Source organism: Eretmochelys imbricata, chromosome 7 (assembly GCF_965152235.1).
Source record: "Eretmochelys imbricata isolate rEreImb1 chromosome 7, rEreImb1.hap1, whole genome shotgun sequence".
Taxonomy (NCBI): domain Eukaryota; kingdom Metazoa; phylum Chordata; order Testudines; family Cheloniidae; genus Eretmochelys; species Eretmochelys imbricata.
In genome coordinates this window covers 77,122,512-77,140,045 of record NC_135578.1, presented here as the reverse complement: position 1 = coordinate 77,140,045, position 17,534 = coordinate 77,122,512, and the positions used below count along the sequence as shown (strand labels likewise).

The 17,534-nt window shown below is 38.2% G+C and overlaps 1 protein-coding gene across 1 annotated transcript in view; it reads left to right on the top strand.

Moving 5' to 3' along the window:
• The first annotated feature begins 1,523 nt into the window (after positions 1-1,523).
• Positions 1,524-17,534, top strand: part of RHOBTB1 (Rho related BTB domain containing 1) — a 39,553-nt gene continuing 23,542 nt past the window's right edge. Inside the window, exons 1-2 of the mRNA XM_077822593.1 lie at positions 1,524-1,715; positions 2,072-2,175. Of these exons, the coding sequence (XP_077678719.1) occupies positions 1,524-1,715; positions 2,072-2,175 (296 nt within the window). The remainder of the gene's footprint in view (positions 1,716-2,071; positions 2,176-17,534) is intronic.

Sequence of the window (17,534 nt, the reverse complement as noted above, 5' to 3'; positions counted from 1 at the left end):
TTCTTAAGTGTCATAGAAAATAATGGATTTGAGACTGCAAAGAAAGAACAGCAAAATAGCATTTATTTTTTTAATTGGCGTTATGATTTAATGTTGGATGAATGAATTGTGGTTTAGAAAAAAGAACATGTAAAGTAGAATCATTCACTATCTTAATTATATCTGTTCCTTAATTTTAAATGCTTTCTTGTGAGGAAAAAATATTCTCTCTATAAAAGATTACCTGTATTTTGGCAATTAATGAAATCTGCATGTAGGTTCCTCGTTTGTTTGTATGTTTAAATCTGTTCGGCAACCCCTACTAAATATGGTTGTGCCTTGTATTTTCTCTTATTCTCCTTCCTTATTGATATTCAGCAGCAGACACTGTGTCAGTAAACAGATTACTAGAGATTAGGAGAGCAAAATCAGGTACTCTGAACGATGATCCTTCATTTATATCTCTCAGAGGGAAAAATGGCAGATTTTTCAAGGGACATATTGGACTTCATTTTAAAAAATATCATCTCCCCTTCTGATCCCCCCCCAACCCGCACTCCCCCTCACCGTCCCGGCAATATTCCCACCCACTCACTAATTTAACACACACACAAATGTTTATGAAGGAAATCTGTCCATTTTCAACTTTCCACAAGGACAGTGTTTTTAAAAAACAAATAATATATTTCTGCTTTTTAGCAAAACAATTCCAGTATCTTACAAACAGATTTTTCTAATGAGATGTACAAGTTCTAGTTAGACTGCTTGATTTTAATATAGACTTTAATCTGGTTTGTAAACATTCTAAAATGTTTTTTGTAGTTGTTTACTTTCATAAAAGAAAAATTGTTGACTGTAGAAATATATCTTATAAAAACAGAGAGAGGATATATGACATATGCAGGATACAGTAATCACTGAGTTGAATTGGATCAATATAAATTATGGGGTGCAGAAAGTCAGAGCTCTTCTGTCATCTCACAAGTAAGATATTTGTACATTTTTAGTTGTAATTTATATTGTGTATATATCTGGGTGATTCAGTTTTCATCGTGCTTTACGTACTTAAGAATATAGTTAGAACTTGTCTTTTTAGGTTGACTCTCATAATCCAAAACTTGAAAGGACAGAATGCAAGGCAAAACTTGTAGTACAAAAAAAGGTTTATGCCAGAATTCCTAAGGTCAAACCCACTGAAGTCTAGTCTCCTCCGCTTCTCAACATAAAAAGTAGTTAGTGAGATGTAAGTTTGTGCTAGCAGACCTAGCTTCACCAAGATTTATCTTGAGCAAGCAGGTCTGTGTTTACAGAAAACCAAGGAGATAATAACATGCTAACTGGAATAAGCCATTCAAGGTAAAAAATGTTTCAGTAACTGTGTGTCCTATATGAAGGAACTGTTCATCAACTTTAGTACAACTTGCATAAGCTTTGTCTTAAGACTTCTTTCTTGTCTTTAGCAAGTGGAAGGATCTTATTGTAAATAACACAACTTCTGTTATATTAGAAAACAAATGTAACTATTTTGTTGCAGTTCTTGATAAATGGACACTGACATGGACTACGAAAGACCCAACGTTGAAACCATAAAATGTGTGGTAGTTGGCGATAATGCAGTGGGGAAGACTCGCTTAATTTGCGCAAGGGCATGCAATACCACTTTGACACAGTATCAGCTCCTGGCAACTCACGTACCAACCGTCTGGGCAATTGATCAGTACCGTGTCTGCCAAGAGGTAAGGATTTTCCAGTTTATTAAATGTGTAGTGCACACAATAAGTTTGTATTGTTATTGATCAGCTCTTTAATGGTCAAGATATGGTAATGGGCAACTCAAAAATAAAAAGTATTTGAAGCTACCATCTAACATGCAAGGCATCCACTTTTTCTCTAAGCCCACAATTACATTCCGAATTTTTTTGTGACAAGAACATATTTAAAATACTCATATTGTGCTTACATATTATAAAGTTTAACACTGTGCTAGTTTGGTGTAGCATGCATCATATCTTTTTTACAAGGAGAGTAGCAATTTTACCTGTAGTGAGTTTTTTAATTGAGGGAGGAAAATATAATGTCTATTCTATTTTAGGTCCTTGAACGCTCCCGGGATGTTGTTGATGAAGTGAGCGTTTCTCTCAGACTCTGGGATACTTTTGGTGACCATCACAAAGACAGACGATTTGCTTATGGAAGGTAAAATGAGCCAAGTCTAACTTTTAAATAATAGGTGCAGTAATATTTAGTAGAGAGAAATTTGCAGCTCTGAATTTTGAAACATGAGGCCTTATAACCATCAAGGGTATTCATATTTCTGCCTATTACAAGGACGATAACTGTAAGGATTAAACAGATACGCATATTTAAAAGGCAGTACAGTTTTACTATTCTGCATTTACTTGAGAAAAATGTTAAGCCCTGTTAACAAAAATATTAACAAATACTGTAAAGTTTCAGACTATTGTGTTCACAAAAATGAGGCTGTGATTTTATGAAAATGAACACCAGTTTTCCTTGCTTAAGTAAGCATCATGAAGTATAATCAATTCACTTATTACTGAGCTAACAAACAGGTTTGTTGGGAAAACATAATCTCTTGTGTTGCAAAATATATATATAAACAACTGATCTGCCGAGTTGGGTGGGTCATTCTCTTAGGACCGGATTTAAATCCCAAATCGCTAAAAGATAGGAGTCTTTTTTTTTTTTTTTTTTTGGCTGTTTTCTTAATTAAAATAAAAGGGAAGTGTTCTCTTACATGAACACCAAAGTCTACACAGAGTTCTCATTGACACATTAATCTTGTAAATGTTGAGAATTTATCAGTAGGGTTTTATCAAAGTGCAAAATGTGGCCTAATTCTAACATCTCTGACAGTCTTTCCATTTAAATCAGAGGGAGTTGAATCTGGCCCTTGATCAATGCAAGCAGAAGCGCTGCTGAGTAGCAGGAAATTCAGTATATTATAATGTGAATCAGCTACCTGAAATAGGTATATAAAAGGCATATAAAACTAAAAATGGATGTCATAAACTTTTTTTTTATGATTGAGACACATACAAGGCCTTATTTTTTGCACGAACTGTCAGTATTTCTTTTCCTTCTGAAACTTCCTTTTTCTTTTCCCTGTCACATCTGCTCCTATCTTATTTCAGCTGATATTTTTCAAGACCTCTTTTCTCCAGTTAAAAATGTTATATGTATAGTATCTGCACCAGTTTTGCACTTCATGTCTGTAAATAGTTCTTTCTTTGTGGCTCCGTTTTCAATGCACCTGAAGTATAGAGAAGCCAGAGTTGTGTGAATCAGTGTTAGATAAAATGAGTAACTTTGAAGGGAGTTAGCCTACTCTGGTGTGTGTGTGTGTGTGTTTGTCTCTCTCTCTCTCAAGATCGCCATAACAAGATTGTCTATCAGCTGAACCAGCTGAGTAATGGTAACATCCCTTGAAATTTTCACATTGTAAAGCTCCATATGCAAGTTTATAGTTTTATGTATGTAAATCCTTCTTTATATCCAGTGTCATCTTAAAGGAATGTTTTATCAAGAGCTGTGAAGTAAAAAGTGCTTTCTATTGCAGAGACGTTGTCTTTTGGCCAGCAGTGTGATTTTTGAAAGACAGTTAAGTTCCCATTTCAACAAAGTACTTAAACATGTGTTTAAGTGCTCTGCTGAATCAGAACCTAAAGTATAGCATGTCTTGATTATATAAGGTGTCCATTTTAACAATAAGTTATTGATTTAAGATAAAATTGACCTTACTTTCCAAACTCATTCAAGTGTTTATGAAGGTTTCAGGTATAAACAATTTTTATTTTAATATTTAGAACTTTATGAAGCCTGACTTTGTAAATATGGTTGTACCTCGCGTTTCTTCTTCCTCCCTGAAGTACCGACGTGATATTCTGTAGCAGACACTTTGTCACTGAACAGATTACTAGAGACTAGCAGAACAAAATCAGGCATCTTCTGAACTGTGATCCAACGTTTACTGAGTGAATGGGGCAAACCACATACTTAACTTCTAATCTTTCACGCACAAAGGGACTTGAGTACCTTGAGTTCAGTGGGGCTAGTTACATGAGTAAAATGACTCTCACATATGTTTGCAGGATTGGGCCCGTCGTGTGAGACACATGGGAACAAGGTTTGCTGAAAAGAGTTTAGCTCCGAAAGAAACTGCTTTAGGGCTTGTCTACATTTAACAGGGGATCGATGCATGGCAATCGATACATTGGTAGTCAATTTATCGGGTCCAGTGAAGACCTACTAAATCAACCGCAGATCCCTCTCCCATCGACTCCTGTACTCCACCGGATCAAGAAGAGTAACAGGAATAGACGGGAGAGCGTCTCCTGTTGATATCGCGTAGTGTGGACCCCGCAGTAAGTAGATCTAAACTACGTTGACTTGAGTTACGCTATTCACGTAACTCAAATTGTGTAGCTTATATCGACTTTTCCCTGTAGTGTAGACAAGGCCTTAGAAACCTATCATGCTGGCAGTAGCGTTCCTTCTGCCAAGTCTCTTAATGCATTTGTGTGTAATAGCAAACTGGTGTATCTTAAGAAAACCATTTGGGATCCATTTTATTAATGGAATTTCACTGGTCAAATTTTATAATAGCAGGCTCTGCTTACCCTGTTCATTTCTATTCTGTTCTAAAATGATTTAATACAGTGTTAACATATTTAGTATGTTTCTTTTAATATTTTTTACAACTAGGAGCCTTTATAAATTGCAGATGAGTTTATTGCTTATATTCATTTACAGAATTTGTTTTCAAATTATCTTCTGTACTTTGAAGTGTGTTCTCATAATTAAGTCAAACCTTGCAGAACAGTGAAAAGCTGGCTAGTTCGAGAACACTTAATACTAAACCTAAAGGTGTCCAGTCTTCTCTGCCTGGAAGATTGTTTAATGAGATGTCCCTTCAAATACCCTTCAAAATTGTTGTTGTTTTATGCAAAGTAGATTCTGTTATGCTCGTGGTGCATGGAGAGGTCTGAGTCTGTCAGCCAAGACCTTTAATTGTCCTAACTGTGGCATAACAAGCGCTATCAAGTTCTCAGTGTATCTGCCTCTCTTTGGGGAAGACTGCTCCATTAATTTTGCAGAATTATATATAAATAGGTTATGCTGTAGGTGACATGATGAACAAGTGATAGGATTTATCTTGGGGAGAATTTCTTCCTGCTGCTTCATTTTTCATTGAGATGAGTAAAAAGATGGAACAGTTAATCCCTTTTTTTTTTTTTTTTTTTTAAAGATGAGGGGTTGGGGGGCAGAGTATCAATCCTAGCCTGTATTTTACTGCATGTTGTTTAATTACAGATCAAAATCATACAGGACATTGGGAGGGGGAAAGGGAAACTGACAGAAATATTAAGAAAAAAAGACTGAGAACAAAACTTGGTTGGAAAGATTTCTAAAAATGTTCTTTATTTCTTAACTCTGGATAGGTGGGTTTTCTCTGGGGTGCTTCTGTTCTTTCATTTCAAGTAGGTTCCAGTTTGTGGTGATGGATACTCATTAATTCCTATTGTCCTGAAGGATTCAATTTTATGCAAAATCTGATAAAGAAATGGTAAGATGGTATGGTCTGAGGTATAAGCAGACCATACCAGGTATGGTATAAACATAGGTTTCAGAGTAACAGCCGTGTTAGTCTGTATTCGCAAAAAGAAAAGGAGTACTTGTGGCACCTTAGAGACTAACCAATTTATTTGAGCATGAGCTTTCGTGAGCTACAGCTCACTTCATCGGATGCATACCGTGGAAACTGCAGCAGACTTTATATACACACAGAGATCATGAAACAATACCTCCTCCCGCCCCACTGTCCTGCTAGTAATAGCTTATCTAAAGTGATCATCAAGTTGGGCCATTTCCAGCACAAATCAAGGTTTTCTCACCCCCCCACCCCCATACACACACAAACTCACTCTCCTGCTGGTAATAGCTCATCCAAAGTGACCACTCTCCCTACAATGTGCATGGTAATCAAGGTGGGCCATGTCCAGCACAAATCCAGGCTTTCTCACCCACCCCCGCTTTTCCCGGGGGGACACACACACACACACACACACACACACACACACACACACACACTCTCCTGCTGGCAATAGCTCATCCAAACTGACCACTCTCCAAGTTTAAATCCAAGTTTGACCAGAACGTCTGGGGGGGGGGGGGGGGTGTTAGGAAAAAACAAGGGGAAATAGGCTACCTTGCATAATGACTTAGCCACTCCCAGTCTCTATTTAAGCCTAAATTAATGGTATCCAATTTGCAAATGAATTCCAATTCAGCAGTTTCTTGCTGGAGTCTGGATTTGAAGTTTTTTTGTTTTAAGATAGCGACCTTCATGTCTGTGATTGCGTGACCAGAGAGATTGAAGTGTTCTCCGACTGGTTTATGAATGTAATAATTCTTGACATCTGATTTGTGTCCATTTATTCTTTTACGTAGAGACTGTCCAGTTTGACCAATGTAAATGGCAGAGGGGCATTGCTGGCACATGATGGCATATGTCACATTGGTGGATGTGCAGGTGAACGAGCCTCTGATAGTGTGGCTGATGTTATTAGGCCCTGTGATGGTGTCCTCTGAATAGATATGTGGGGTGGGAGGAGGTATTGTTTAATGATCTCTGTGTGTATATAAAGTCTGCTGCAGTTTCCACGGTATGCATCCGATGAAGTGAGCTGTAGCTCATGAAAGTTCATGCTCAAATAAATTGGTTAGTCTCTAAGGTGCCACAAGTACTCCTTTGGTATAAACATAGAAACTTTGATATCCAGATCTGTGTCACTTTTTCATCCAACAACGATTCTGTCTCAGTACTGTACTGTCACCTAAGATTACAGCCTGGATGGGAGAAATGGATAAAGCTCAAGCTGCAACCACGTACAAATGTCCCTAAAACATACCTAACTCATTTTATGTAGGCATAACAATAAAGTATTGTACACTGTTTTTAATTTGGCATCATTCATAACTCTATAGCCTCTTATCGAGTCTAGTTTTGAAAAAGAGTGCTGGAAGTGAAAATGGAAAAAGAATTGGTTTGCCAGATTTTTTTTTGGGGGGGGGAAACATATTTGACTAAAATTCAGTTAATTTCCTGCAGTTATTTGATGTAGACAACACTAAAGCATGTGTGCACATGCACATCTGCAAGGAGTTAATTCCATTTCAATCAGATATTTACTTTCATATGAGTATGTGGTCTGTAAACTAGTTCAATCATGATAATTTATTTAATGAAACTTAAGTATAAGTTCTAGACCAAACAAAATCTGTTCAAACCATATGGTGGGAAATCATCTTTTCCCACATCACTTATTTATGAACATGTGGATGGGCCACTACAAGGCTGCTGACAGGACCTTTTTAAATATATGTTGACAATATTGCCTCCTCTGTGACCTGATTTCATCTGTCTTCCAAGTCTGGAATGTAATCAGTCATAGGAGCACATTCACTCAACTCTTAGGTGTTTAAGATTCCCTTTACCACTAAGTTCAACATAATTGAATCCATAGAAACATATCTCATTGGCATTGTAAGTCTGTATTCCTTGGCAGATGAATTCATCATCAACAATCTCTTTAGTTCTGAGGGACTTTAAATAAAGGAAGTGGTGGTGGTTGCTATCAAATCCACAATTTTTCACTCCCATGCAATGAGCAAAGGTTCCTGCCATAAACACTCCAACACCTTCACAGAATCTTGGTTCAGTGTGTTTTAGTTTGATCACTGCCCTCTATTATATCCTACCCATGCTTAAAGTCAGAGGGAGAGCAGCTCCATTGTCTCTGCTTCAAGGAGATGGAGGGCTCAACATCCTCTCGATTTCCTTGTTTTAATACATACTACTCTCTTACAGCATCCCCTCCACCTTGGCTGGTGAGGTGAGCAAGACCTGGTGACTGGCTGAGTTGCTTCTGGGGCCCTCTGCCTTCCCAGCTGTAAATAGAGCAGTAGCAGCACCTGAGAAGAGTGAATGACCAGCTGGGAGTTCACATCTTCCACCTCCTCTGAAGGAAGCTCTGTCTCACATCCTTCCTTCTGGCTCCTTATCCCCCACAGAGGAAGGTGGAAGAGGGAAACCCTGCCACCAGCTCCCTTTCACCTTTCAGGGGGAAGAAAGACAGATCCACAAATCTATACTTTGCTTAAAACTCTACTGTATGTTTTAAAATGTCTTGCAACAGCCTGCAGTCTGAGAAGTTTTATCAGAGTTTCTCAGATGCTCTGAGCTAAGGCCTCTTCCTGCACCTCAGACCAGCTATATTTATTTCTGCGTCAGTACAGTTTCTCCTTCTGATCAAGTATAAATGTGAGAGACGAGGTGTGTGAGGTAATATCGTTTATTGGACCAGCTTCTGTTGGTGAGAGAGAGAAGGTTTCAAGCCACACAGAGCTATTAAAGCTTGTCTCTTTCACCAACAGAATTTGGTCCAATAAACGATATTACCTCACACACCTTGTCTCTCTAATATCCTGGGACCAACATGGCTACAAGTACACTACATACAGGTATATATACCATATATCTTTTTAGAGGAATTGGGGATCGTCTTCAAAGCAGTAAATGCTTCACACAAGCAGATACTCTTTTGCTTGTCTGGCAGTGGGCCAGCTACTGGGGACAGAAACTACTTTCAGATCTATTTAATCTTTTGTTCCCATTCTTTTCCTCTTGCTATGTCTCGTCACCACAGATGATGTTGCGCAGCATCACTGTATCATGTTAAGATGTGATGACAGCCAACAAAATTGGTGAACTTCCCCTTCTACTCTAATCTATTTTAAAAACTAAAAATACCCAAATATAGAGGGCTGTGTTTTATAGGCCATTCAAGTTCTTCATCAGGTAGTCTTGGAGGAGACCTACAGAGAAGTGTTTAACATTTGAGACAGTCATCCTTTTTTGTACTATTTTAATTGGGCTCAGTTTGGACCCAAGGAAGATTGCATAGTAGACAGATCAAGTTTAGTGGTGATGACATTCAAATGAGCTTCTGAAATCAAATTTTATTTTTCATTTATGTCTTTGTGTCTCATATTGTGTGTGTACATACAAGCACACACTCATTAAAGTCTTTTCTGTCATCACATGTATTAGAATTGGAGGCTCTCAACCTGTCCACTGAAATGTTTGAATACCTAGACCATTCAAATTGGTGAAGTCCAGTTATTTGTCCTCCCCACATTACACCTGTGTCTTATCTTACTGTAAGTAGTGAATTTTTATGAAAATCTGTTATGGAATTCCTATTAGAGATCAGCAATTCTTTCTCCTTTTAAAAGACCTGGTGCCAAATGAATGTCAGTAGTGTATGATGTGGCTTATCTTGAGACCTGTATAACATAGCTAGAATAGAGAGGCTCTGTTGCAATAGTGCAGAACTTCTTTGACTGCAATGAAAATGTTTATATACATAAAATACACGCATATATATACGCCCTTCTTTGTTTATGCTAGTACATCTCTTCCATTCTTGCTCTTATAAAAGTGGTTTATTCTAAAAGCCTTCATTTATAGCAGAGATAAAAATATCTTTTGAATATGCTAAACCGGAGAAGGGACATCAGAGATGACTTTGGCCACCATAAGTAGCTCTGAATTGATAAGATGCAATATTAGGATCTGTTGAACCCACTAGACATCTAAGACTCCAAGATTCTGGGTCTAGATTTCCTCAGAGGTGTATAGGGTAGTAGAAATATATATGGACACAACTATCTACCTCAGACTGAGTGCACAAGTCCATTGCTATTTGATACCAGTGCACCATTTGAAATTTCATGGCTTCAGCTGTCATAAATAATTCAGAAAGCTATTGTTTGCAATAGCCCAGACAATAAGATTTTTCATTATTGAAGAAAGATAAAGTTCTGTGATGCAGTCACATGAGGGTTTCTTACCACTAAATTCATCTAATTTTGCTTTGCTTTGCTTTCAAGTCTTCCCCAATTTCATTTTTAATGGCTTCCTATCCCTGTGTAAAAATCACACTCTTACACTCAGTGATTGTGCCGAAGCCAGTCATTATTCCCTTTAATCTCCAACATCCTGGCCTCTTTGTCTTCTCGCAATCTTCCTACTGTGGCTAGCTGTGTAATTCATTATTCTGTTGCCATTTACAAAGATCATGCTTTACTCTGTTGTACTCCCACATCTTTGGAACTCCCATTTCTCTTTGCTTCCCTGACTTTCCTCATCATTGCAGACCCTATCTTAAAATGTTCTTTTCCCTTTCTTAATACTGTTGCTTCAAATGATTTGACATTTAATCTCTTCTTCATCTCTTGAAAAATGAATATTTTGTTTACTGTGGAAACTGCTTGTGGACTTGGGTTTTTTGGTGTATTTATTGCTGAGTCTTTCTGTTACTCTTCCTCCTGTGCATTTGATTAAAGTCTATTAAATCTAGAGAGAGACTTTTGAAATATTGTTCCTATCCATGAATCAACTGCTTGCAAATGTAACAAAATTAGTCTAAAAGTGCTCATTCTCCAGGCTGTCTGCTCTCTCTTCTTTTGGGAGTTCCCCAACTGCTGTTTTTTATCATGCTCAGGAAGTAGCTCCCAGACCAATACCTGGTCCCATTTCCAAGGTTGTCGGTTGCTCTCTTGAACACTTGTTTCCTTAAAGGGGATGTGTCATGAAACAGGGCTGTCCAGTCCAAGGCTTTATGCCCCACTCCTGTTTACAGTGAACAAACCACCCCATTACAATACACCTTTAAACAAACATTATCTGAGTATTTACCAGACTCTTCCCAACACATCCTGAGTTTTGGAGTTTGCTGTAAGTTGTTCAGATGGTCTGTTGCATCAAGAGCTGAAACCACTGTCTTCCTGGTTGCCATTTGTTCTTGGTTCCTCACCTTTTCATTCTGTGTTGAAACAGAAGGCCCAATCTTTCTTTCTGCATGGTGTACAGATCCTGTAAATATTCTTTAGTGTCAAAGCACTCCTACTATATGGAATTATATGTAGCACAGCATCCCTGTTCCTAAATTAGGAACGGACCACACAAGCTCTGTGTTCCTTAAAAAGAAAGATAGATTGAGCCCAGTTCTGTGGAACTGAATTGTGCAAAATGCCAACTGACTTCAGTGGAAGTTTTACTCAATTCAGGGCTGTAGAATTCAGCCCGAGAGAAAAGTTAAAGCAGTTTCCAGGTGAATTGGTTCATTTCTATGCTCTGTGTTCGGTGCTAAAATGATCTCATCCTTAATCAGGCCTTCCATCTGTTGTCTGTGTGCAGACAGGTCCTTCATCTTTGGGTCATTTTGTTATGCTTACTTGTCACTTATAATTCCTTTCCATCTCATATGAAGGCTGCTATTGCATTTACTAAACTCTGAGTCCACTTAAAACTCTGTCTTGCTTATATCTATCTGCAGGGGGTTTTTTCCAGCTCTTTGAAATGCATGCATGAAAGATACCTTTATAACTGAATAAAAATTTCTTTTACATAGTTGAGTTGATAGCAGTATGTTTTATGCTGCCACAAAGGAGATCTTGGGTTTAATTCTTGGATTCAGTCTGTCAGTGCATGAACTGACAAGGCTTGGGAGTCTTGTACAGCTAGTGTGCTAAATCCAGGCTGAGGGAAAGACTTAATTTGAATTAAAACGAGTCCCTTTCAGATGGTTAAGTGTTATTTGGATAATTCTCCTCCAGTCCCACTTCAGCCAGAAGAATTGCAGCTGACATGCAGGTTTCAAAGGATGTGGTAAAACTGAGGGGGACATTTGTGGGGATATTTCTATATATGGCACTAAAATGATCCAGGGAATGGAAGGAAAACTATTGGTGATTAATGGACTTCAAAGGGTTCAGTAGTTCAGATAAATTCTAAGGAATGTGAATGTTTGTTTGAAATTACTCAGAATTCTCTGTTTCACAAAACATCCTCCCTCGCTGAAATCTGGCATTTCTGTTTCTGCTTGCAGGGAAAGCTCAGAAGTAGGGAAATTTAAATAAATTATTAAATTTAAAAAAAATAAAAGGAGGGAAATTACCTGAACTTTTTGTCAAATGTATTCTAAAAAACATTTGCTGTGGGTAAATTTGTACAATAACTTTTTGTGTTAAACTGAAATGTTTCTGATTTAGTTCAGCTACCCATAAAATTATTCTGTCAGATTTGGCTTTTGGATCTCTTTATAAGCCATCTAAAAACAATTGGCATTTTTGGCTTGTCCTTCTAAAAGGAAAGAAGATAATAGGACAGTAGTGCTAGACTTTTTCTCTTTTTTTTCACCAGTGTGGTGTCAGCATTGATTTCCAGATCAGTGAGTACCACAGAGGCAGGGCTTTTTCTCAGGCAGATCCTCCTCGTTTTACTGCCTTGCAAGTTCTCTGCCCCTTTCCTGCATCACAGCTCTGCCTTCTGCTTGAAAGGACTCCCTTCCAAACCCATCAATATTTCTTTTTGGTTGGTTGGCAGGTGACTCTAGAGAGCAATACAAGGCCCCCTTGCTTGGGGCTAAATCACCTAGAATCATAGAAGATGAGGGTTGGAAGAGACCTCAGGAGGTCATCTAGTCCAACCCCCTGCTCAAAGCAGGACCAATCCCCAACTAAATCATCCCAGCCACGGCTTTGTCAAGGTGAACAAAGTCTTGCATGTACCACTTTCATTTATTCCCTCCAAAATGTCTTGAGACCATAAATTAAATGCTGAAGTGATGAAGCAGAAATACTTAAACATGTTTTTCTTTTAATTTCTACAACAGGTATATTTCCAAATTCAGCCAGTCTTTTAGGTAGAAATCGACCCAAATCAAAGCATCTACAAACATTAGGAAAGGTCTGACCTACGGGACCAGGACCTTGCAGTTGAGAGTCATGTACAGTTTTAGCCCTTTCACAAAGTCTCCATGCAGTGAGTCTGTCAATGTCCCTTCCCCACTCTGAAATCTAGGGTACAGATGTGGGGACCTGCATGAAAAACCCCCTAAGCTTATTTTTACCAGCTTAGGTTAAAACTTCCCCAAGGTACAAACTATTTTACCTTTTGCCCTTGGACTTTATTGCTGCCACCACCAAGCGTCTAACAAATATATAACAGGGAAAGAGCCTGCTTGGAAACGTCTTTCCCCCCCCAAAATCCTCCCAAACCCTATACCCCCTTTCCTGGGGAAGGCTTGATAAAAATCTTCACCAATTTGCATAGGTGAACACAGATCCAAACCCTTGGATCTTAAGAACAATGAAAAAACAATCAGGTTCTTAAAAGAAGGACTTTAATTGAAGAAAAAGTAAAAGAATCACCTCTGTAAAATCAGGATGGTAAATACCTTACAGGCTAACCAGATTCAAAACATAGAGAATCCCTCTAGGCAAAACCTTAAGTTACAAAAAGAGACAAAAACAGGAATATACATTCCATTCAGCACAGCTTATTTTCTCAGCCATTTAAACAAAACAGAATCGAACGCATATCTAACTAGATTACTTACTAAGTTGTGAGACTCCATTCCTTTTCTGTTCCTGGAAAAAGCAACACAGAGACCGAGAACCTTTGTTTCTCCCCCCCTCCAGCTTTGAAAGTATCTTGTCTCCTCATGGGTCATTTTGGTCAGGTGCCAGTGAGGTTATCCTATCTTCTTAACCCTTTACAGGTGAAAGGATTTTTCCTCTGGCCAGCAGGGATTTTAAAGGTGTTTACCCTTCCCTTTATATTTATGACAGTGTCTCATGACAAATTATTGGATGTCTCTGTTTTCTTGAAATTCTGCCTCAAATGGGGATAGTGTTGCCTCTGTGTCACTAGCAGATGTCTGGGCCTTGCAGTTGGTTTCCCTTTGGAAGAGAAATCAGTGATGGGGAGTCCGGGTATATTTTTAGTACAAGTTGTTATGCCAGTTCATGAACAAAGGTGGTCACAAATGGCATGCAAGCAAATGTCTCTTTAAAAAATCTGAGTCCCAAAAATAATGCTCAGTTTTACAGAGGCAACTCTGCCTCAGGGATGGACTCTAGTTAGATTAATACAAAGAGGACGCTCTCCTATTTGCAGTACCTCCCCTTGAAATAATACACATCACAGAATAACAGTACAGCATTTCTTTTAAGGGTAGGCCTTCACTTGAAGCAGTAGCAAGCGAAAAATGCAGCGTAGAAGTGTCAGCACAGACAACGGGAGGGGCTGGGGCCCTGAGTGTGTGCCAAACTGAGACTCTAGGTGCATACTTGAGGCAGCTAGCCCTCACACGGCTGCGGCCACACTCTATTTTTATCGCACTAGCCGAATGAGGGCTAGCACGAGTACATCTCCCTGAACTGGGAATCACACTCCCAGCTTGAACTGTAGATCTACCTTAAGGTTGAACATGGCTTGCATGCTGGGAACAACTTGGTAAGACTGTGTAACAGCACCATCTGGCGCCATAACAGTATTTTATAGCTGCGGGACCTGTTCGATTGTCGAAGGAAAAACTTCTTTGCATTCTAGAAAGAGCAAATTGTTCTCCAGAAATAATACTGTGCTTTTGTCACTAAACACACTGATATAATAACCATGTAAATTAGTGGATTTTGTATTTTAAAAGTTCAGTAAGTATATTCTTTGTCCATGGCAACATCTTGTGTGTCCATGATTGTGGTTAGGGTCAGAAAGACAGGCTAAGACATGCCCATTTTGCTCTTAAAAATTATTTCTCTCATTTCATAGTCAGTATTTGAAAAGCTCCTATCCAGAGCTCTAATTGCCTCTGACACAATTAAAAGTACAGTAACTTTAAAAAATAAAGCAGCAGCCCACACTTAAAAAACAAAGTAACTAACACGATGAAATCAAACCTAAACAGCAGCCTGTCTAATCCACAGATAGTTTTTAGCATGTCCCTCTTCTCCCCCACCCCCCAAGTCAGGGGAAAGAGATGGGCCTTTCAACATGCCCTGATGATCAACAAATTGGGATATTTCAGACTGAGGGGACTGCAGAGGAAGAGAGAATTTTAATGTGTTGCCTCATGTAGCATGCCTTGCAGTCATCCAGTGAGGAGGTGACATGGTAGCTGGATCTCCATCTAAAAGAAATGTTCATAATTTCGATCTATCAATTTTTTCAGATTTATGTTCCATTCTCTCCTGTTCAACAGCCTGAGTGGGGGGGAACTAAGTTGTTTTGCCTCTTTTGGAGGTACAAAACCCTTCCTTCAACCATAGTATGTCAGTTATTTTGCAATTATTAGTGCTACCCATAGCCAGTGTGGATGGTTTAGGCTAATATTTAATGTGGTTGAGACATTCCAAACCATAAGGCAGATGAGGATTTCAGATCCATATTTAATATAGTTTTGGTTTTTATTAATAATTTATCTCTTACTTTTGATATATCCACAGAACCAGAAAATAAGGATTTCATATTTGAGTCAATGACATCACTTAACTTTGTATCCAGTGGTCTTTGCCACTGAATCTCAGGATATGTAATAAGTCTAATTATACACCATCATTAGTAGTTGACAAAAATCTGGTTACTTGTTACCCAGCTAAATTTTATGATGCACTTTGAAGAATGCTCCATAATAGAAGTTCTAGACTAGCCCTTAATGCTAAAGGAAATAGAAATGCTTCCATTGATAATTCTTAAATTAAAGTTGAAAGATTTTCCCTCTTATTTGTCTTAAATAAAATTTTACCTACAATGTTTAAAATCCACACACTGCTGCATCAATAGAAAGTAGAATAAAACTTGATTGTAAATAAAAGTGGAACTGACTAGTCCTTTTTCTTTGTCCAAGCTGAGAGTGATGCCAAAGTAAACAAACCACATAAAAATCTAACTTCTCTTTGGAAATGTTTTTTTTCCATTTTAATTGTCTGAGGTGGTTTTAATAACTTTGGTAAGGATTTTAATGTTTGGGAATGTTAATGCATGGCTTTCAACCAGTTTCCCTTTTAATTAACAAAAATTACGCTGTCTGTTTTACTTCAGTGTATAAATAAATGAGTAAATTTGTGTAGCCCCTATGTTACAAGAAGAGTTGCCCATTTAAAATAAGTGCCCAAACAATGTTCTGCTTATGTTGACAATTCCTCTTCCCTGCATTTTACCCCAACAAATCTATTTTGGTGGTAGAAATCCTCCCAGCCTTACTGACTTCCGTGAAGCTGCTTGCATATGAGTATGGTAAGCAAGATTTGTCCGTCTACTTGGGAACCAGCAGACCCGAGTCCTATTCCCAGCTCTACCACCACTGGCCTGTTGTGTGGCATGAGCAACTCTCTTGTGCCTCTGTTTCTGTTCCTGTCCTTTATCTATCTTCTCTGTTTAGCTTTTAAGCTCTTTATAACAAGGACTGTTTTTTACTATGTGTTTGCACAGCACCAAGCACAACAGAGATCCAATCTTGGTGACACTAGCCCGTAAGGCAATATAAAGAATAAATCTGTAACATATGTATTTTCCTTCATGCTTTTTTTGCACTCCACTAGAAATACAACAGAAAATGTTAGATCCCATAATTCCCAACAAACATAGTATCATACTGATATAGTTGAAGGAACCAACTTCCCCCACACCTCAACATTATGCTTGTACTGCTTGGGTGGTTCATCCAGCTATATATTAAGTTTTAAATGGTAACCTCTGGGGCTGTCAAGTGATTAAAAAAGATTAATCATGCGATTAAAAAGATTAATAGAACAATTAATAATAGAATACCATTTATTTAAATATTTTTGTATGTTTTCTACATTTTCAAATATATTGATTTCAACTACAGCACAGAATACTAAGTGTACAGTGCTCACTTTATATTGTTGTTTTTTATTACAATATTTGTACTATAAAAAAGAAACAAAAGAATTATTTTTCAATTCACCTAATAAAAGTACTGTAGTGCAAGCTCTTTATCATGAAAGTTAAACTTACAAATATAGAATTATGTACAAAAAATAACTACACTCAAAAACAAAACAATGTAAACATTTAGCGCCTACAAGTCCACTCAGTCCTGCTTCTTGGTCAGCCAATCACTCAGACAAACAAGTTTGTCTATGTTTGCAGGAGATCATGCTGCCAGCTTCTTGTTTACAATATCACCTGAAAGTGAGAACAGGTGTTCACATGGCACTGTTGTAGCTGGCATTGCAAGATACTTACGTGCCAGATGTGCTAAAGATTCATATGTCCCTTCATGTTTCAACCAATTCCAGGGGATTAAATGATGCTGATGATGGGTTCTGCTCCGTAGCAATCCAAAGCAATGCAGACCGATGCATGTTCATTTTCATTATCTGAGTCAGATGACACTAGCAGAAGGTTGATTTTCTTTTTTGGTGGCTGGAGTTCTGTAGTTTCCGCATTGGAGTAATGCTCTTTTAAGACTTCTGAAAGCATGCTCCACACCTCCTTCCCTCTCAGATTTTGGACTGCACTTCAGATTCTTAAACCTTGGGTCAAGTGCTGTAGCTATCTTTAGAAATCTCACATTGGTACCTTCTTTGGTTTTTTTCAAATCTGCAGTGAAAGTATTTTTAAAATGAACAGCATGCTGGGTCATCATCCAAGACTGCTG